Source organism: Myotis davidii, unplaced genomic scaffold, assembly GCF_000327345.1.
Source record: "Myotis davidii unplaced genomic scaffold, ASM32734v1 scaffold70, whole genome shotgun sequence".
NCBI lineage: Eukaryota > Metazoa > Chordata > Mammalia > Chiroptera > Vespertilionidae > Myotis > Myotis davidii.
Window position 1 is genome coordinate 1 of NW_006282434.1, and position 4,998 is coordinate 4,998.

At 34.1% G+C, this 4,998-nt stretch overlaps 1 protein-coding gene across 1 annotated transcript in view; it reads left to right on the forward strand.

Moving 5' to 3' along the window:
* Positions 1–3,724: 3,724 nt before the first annotated feature.
* The window catches only part of NAA16 (N(alpha)-acetyltransferase 16, NatA auxiliary subunit), a gene marked incomplete at its 5' end in the record, with an annotated part of 27,170 nt that continues 25,896 nt past the window's right edge, over positions 3,725–4,998 (forward strand). The window contains one exon of the mRNA XM_006752968.2: positions 3,725–3,800. Within this exon, the coding sequence (XP_006753031.2) occupies positions 3,725–3,800 (76 nt within the window). The remainder of the gene's footprint in view (positions 3,801–4,998) is intronic.

A 4,998-nucleotide genomic window follows, 5' to 3' on the forward strand; every position in this document is an offset into this window, starting at 1 on the left:
TAATAATCTGAACAATAAAGATTTATTTATTTATTTAAAAAAAACACAAGACTCTTCAGTGTGTGGGCCAATGCCCTTACCACTGAGCCATACTGATTAGGGCAAACACTTCTATTTTAATTTTGCTTTATAATAAATCTTTTTGAAATATTTTCATCAGATTTCAAATTCTAGCGTGACTCGAACTAACTAGAGCAGTAGTTCTCAACCTTCCTAATGCCGTGACCCTTTAATACAGTTCCTCATGTTGTGGTTTCCCCCAACCATAAAATTATTTTCGTTGCTACTTCATAACTGTAATTTTGCTACTGTTATGAATCGTAATGTAAATATCTATATGCAGGATGTATTTTCATTGTTAGAAATTGAACATAATTAAAGCATAGTGATTAATCACAAAAACAATATGTAATTATATATGTGTTTTCCGATGGTCTTAGGCAACCCCTGTGAAAGGGTCGTTTGACCCCCAAAGAGGTTGTGACCCACAGGTTGAGAACCACTGAACTAGAGGTCTTCCTAAAAACAGGTTACTGCTCATCCCAGAGTTGTATATCTGGGGTGTGGTCCAATAATTTTCATCTCTAATAGATTACCAGGTGATGCTAATGTTGATGACATTAACGATCTGAGAACCACACTTTAAGAACCATGAGGTTTTTTTATTTTTTAAATTATTGTGGTGAAATTTTAGCATAAAATTTACAATTAACTGTAAGTTTTGTCTCTACCGCGATCAGCAAGGCTAGAGAGCAGATGAATCCTGAGTAGGGGCGGCTGGGGACTGAGAAAAGGGGGAAAAAAAGAGACACAGAGACAGTATCCCTACTGGGACCAGGTGGGATAGCTGCCCTCTGATGGAGGGTCACTGTGACCCAGATCTGGTGCAGGAAGTTTTACTAGAGTTTAAGACAAAGGAAATTATGTGAAATCATGGTTAAAGATCAAGCTATAATTCTTCATTCTTGTGTCTTCTTTGTAATTGTCACTCCTGGCTGAGCCCAGATAATTGTGTCCATTCCTTGCACCAGGCTGAACTTAGATAATGTGTCCATTCCTTGCACCAGGCTGAACATAGATAATGAAACCCACCCCCTGGCACCTGAGCTCTAAGGGTCAGGCTGACAACATACCTGCCTCTGGCATGGTATGTTTCCAGGACGTGGTTTTGCAGACGCCACTGGACTCAGCCGACAGTCAGCTCATGTGCCTTCCTAGGCACTCTTTACAATTAACCATTTAAGTGTATAGTTCAGTGGTAGTGAGTACATTCACATTTTTGTGTAATCATCGTCATCCTCTATCCCTATATCTTTTTTAATTTGTAGAATTGACATTCAATACCTATTAAACAATAACTTTCAATTTTCCCCTCCTCCCAGCCCCTGACAAACATTATTATGCTTTCTGTCTTTATCATTTTGAGTAGGGTTAGGTAGCTCATATAAGTGGGATCATATAGTACCTGGCTTATTTCACTTAGCATAATGTCCTCAAGATTCATTCATGTTTAGAATATTGCAAACTTTCTTTCCTTTTTAAGGCTGAAAATATCTCATGTTATGTACATACCATATTTTGCTTATCTATTCATTCATTGATAGGTACTTGGGTTGCTTCCACGTTTTGGTTATTGTGAATAATTCTCTTCTAGATCCTGCTTTTATTTTTGGGATGAATATACTCAGAAATAGAATTGCTGGGTCATTTTGTAATTCTGTTTTTAATTTTTTTGAGGTAGTGCCATGTTTTCTGTAACAATTATACTATTTTACATTCCTACCAACTGTGCAAAAGTGTTCCAAAATCTTTATATCCTCATCATGTTGTTTTTATTTGTTTTATTTTAGCCATTCCTCCTGGGTGTGAAGTTGTATCTCATTGTAGTTTTTATTTGCGTTTCTGTAATGATTATTGGTGTGCCTCTTTTCATGTGCTTATTGGTTATTTATATATCATTTCTGGAAGTACTTGTCTCGTTTTTTAAATCAGATTGGTTTTTTTGTTTGTTTTTATGAGTTCTCTGTATATTCTGGATAGTAATCTTTTATTAATACATGATTTGCAAATATTTTCTCCCATTCTGTGGGTTGCCTTTTTACTCTGTGGGTAGAGACTCTTGATGCACAAAATTTTAAAAATTCCATGAAGTTTGTCTATTTTTGTTTTGTTTTGTTTGTTACCAATACCTTTGGTGGCATATACAAGAAAGCATTGCCAAATCCAATATTGGGAAGCTTTTTTGTCCTGTTTTTCCTCCCTAAGAGTTTTGTTGTGGTAGGTCTTATATTTAGGTTCTTAATCCATTTTGAGTTTTTGGTTTCTAGTCTTACTGTAACTCTGTGAGTCAAGAATTGCCCTTTAGTAATAAGTGTGCTGGAGACATTGGTGACCAATATAGCAGAGTAGTTAAAAAGCTAACCTCTGGAGCCATGTTGCTTGGGTTAATTCTGGTTCTTCCATTTTGTACTTACAGCTAATTTTAATTTTCCTTTGCATGTTTAAAGCACTTGTGACAATTAGTGGCTTATTATTGTTATTGTTACCCTGCCTGGTATATTCTTTCTTTCTGGTGGTATTAGTAGCATCCTACTTTATAAAACTAAAAAACTTTTGAATTATCAAAATAATACCATATTGGTCAGACACTATTAAAAGTTTTAATGGTTTTCCTTCACTTTTATTTTTGACATTATAACAGATTTCATTACACAAAACTTTACAATCCCCAAACCATATCTATAATAATAAAAGTGTAATATGCTAATTAGAAAGCCAGTGCTGTGAGGGAAGCCCGAGTCCAGGGTGCTGGAGGCAAGCCAGTGCCGGCAGCCAGGAGAAGGAAGACCTACTCTTGTATGAATTTCGTGCATTGGGCCTCTAGTATACTATATAAGTCAGACAGAAAGTATGCACACATAACTTTGTTGTAAAAAGGTATAGTTGCTATGGAAATTCCTTCACTTTTGACCTTTATTTATTTATTTTTTTGAGTTCACAAATAAGATGATTATTTTCCAACTTATTCTAAATAGTTAACATTAATAGGCATTTAAAACCAATAGGTACATTTAATGTCTACTGCCACTTCTAATTCATGTAACTTTTCATTTGGCACTTTTAGGACATAGCACATTTATAGTGCAGTTTATAATATTCTTGTTCTACCTGAGTAGCATTGAAATTCAAATCTGTTTATTAAAGTGATCACTAAAAACAATGGTAGCTTAAACATCTAGTTTACTTAACCTCCTCTTTGACAAACTCATTGTATAATTTGGATCAATTTTATTTGACTTTTTTATGAGTGACATTTTAGAAAATTTGAATATGACTACAACTTCACATTAAAACAGAAACAAAAAGCAAATAAATTAACTTAGTAATAAATTATACAGATGTGTTTATTGGGGGAATAAAGGTTTTGTAATAACTAATAATAGTTTGTCCTTCAAAACCTGAAACTACTTAATGAGATGAGAAATTAATGAGATTATGTTTTATTATTAATAAAGAGATCAGTGTGTGTGTGTGTGTGTGTGTGTGTGTGTGTGTTTTCTCACTTTTCCCCACATAGGAACTGGGAAGAGCAGACACTTTAGTAGCTTAGTTAATTTTTAATTTTGAAATAATCTGTATATTGTTTCCAAATCTAATTTAATTTATAATAAATATAAATACCTTTAATGAAATATTTAAAAAATTTAAAACTATGTTTCTTTAACAGATTTCTGTGATCCAGGAACTTGTTACTAATTATGAAGCCTCTCTTAAAACATGTGACTTTTTTAGCCTTAATGGTAAGTTTAAATTAGATTCAACTGGAATTTGATTATTCATTTTAATCCATATTTAATCATTTACAGTAAAACTATCTTATGTTATGTACATGATACGTGATAGCTATTTACTGAAAAGTTTTTGAATTAGTGAATGAAAAAAAAGAGCACTTTAATTTAATTTAAATTTTCCATAATGTGAAGTGGGAGTTAACCCTATTTTAACACAAGTAAACAGACTTGAGAGACTGAGTGAGTGGCTTGCCAGAGATGATACAGTTAGTTTTATTGAAATGCATTATTACTGAATCCCTACTCTCCTTTTTTTTTTTACTTTAAATTCTATAAAATTTGGTTCTTTGTTTTTCTGTTTGTAGGGGCATATGTAAATGAAGGCTACTTCAGAAAACACTCTAGATTGCTTTCAGTGATGCAGATGGTAACTTTAGTCTGGTTTCTTCGTGTCTTTTATATGTCATTGCTCCTTTGTTTTTGTTAGTTTGAAACAAATTCCAAATAGCAGACATAGAAGTAAGTAGAATAATGAACTCTTGTGTCCCCATCACCCAGCTTCTGCTATGAACATTTTGCCAGTCTTATTTGAAGTACCTTCTGTCTACTTCTTTTCCTGGAATATTTTTAAAGCAGACATACTGTTTTACCTGTCATTACTTTAGTATACATCACTAGCTGTTTAAAACACTTAACAGAAGATGTAACCACAGTTCTAACGCAGAATTAATTCTCATACCATATTATCTAACACCCAGTATACATGCAAATTTCCCTGATTACCTTAAGTATTTGTATAATTTGTTTATTTCAATCTGGATCCCACTAAACTCCACATTTGATTTTCATGTCTCTGATATTCTTTTAATCTTGAGTAATGTCCTCCACTCACTTTTTTTTTTAATATATTTTTTATTGATTAAGATATTACATATGTGTCCCTGTCCCCACATCACCCTCCACCACCACCCCCACCCCCCCGTTGTCCGTGTCCATTGGTTAGGCCTCTATGCCTGCATGTAAGTCCTTTGGTTGCTCTTTCCCCTTTACCCTCCCCTCCCCCACCCTCCCTCCAAAGCCCGACAATCCAATCAATGCCTCTCCGTCTCTGGATCAGTCCTTGTTCATCAGATTATGTTGTTCCTTATATTCCACAAATGAGTGAAATCGTGTGGTATTTATCTGCTCTCCAGTTCCATCCATGTTG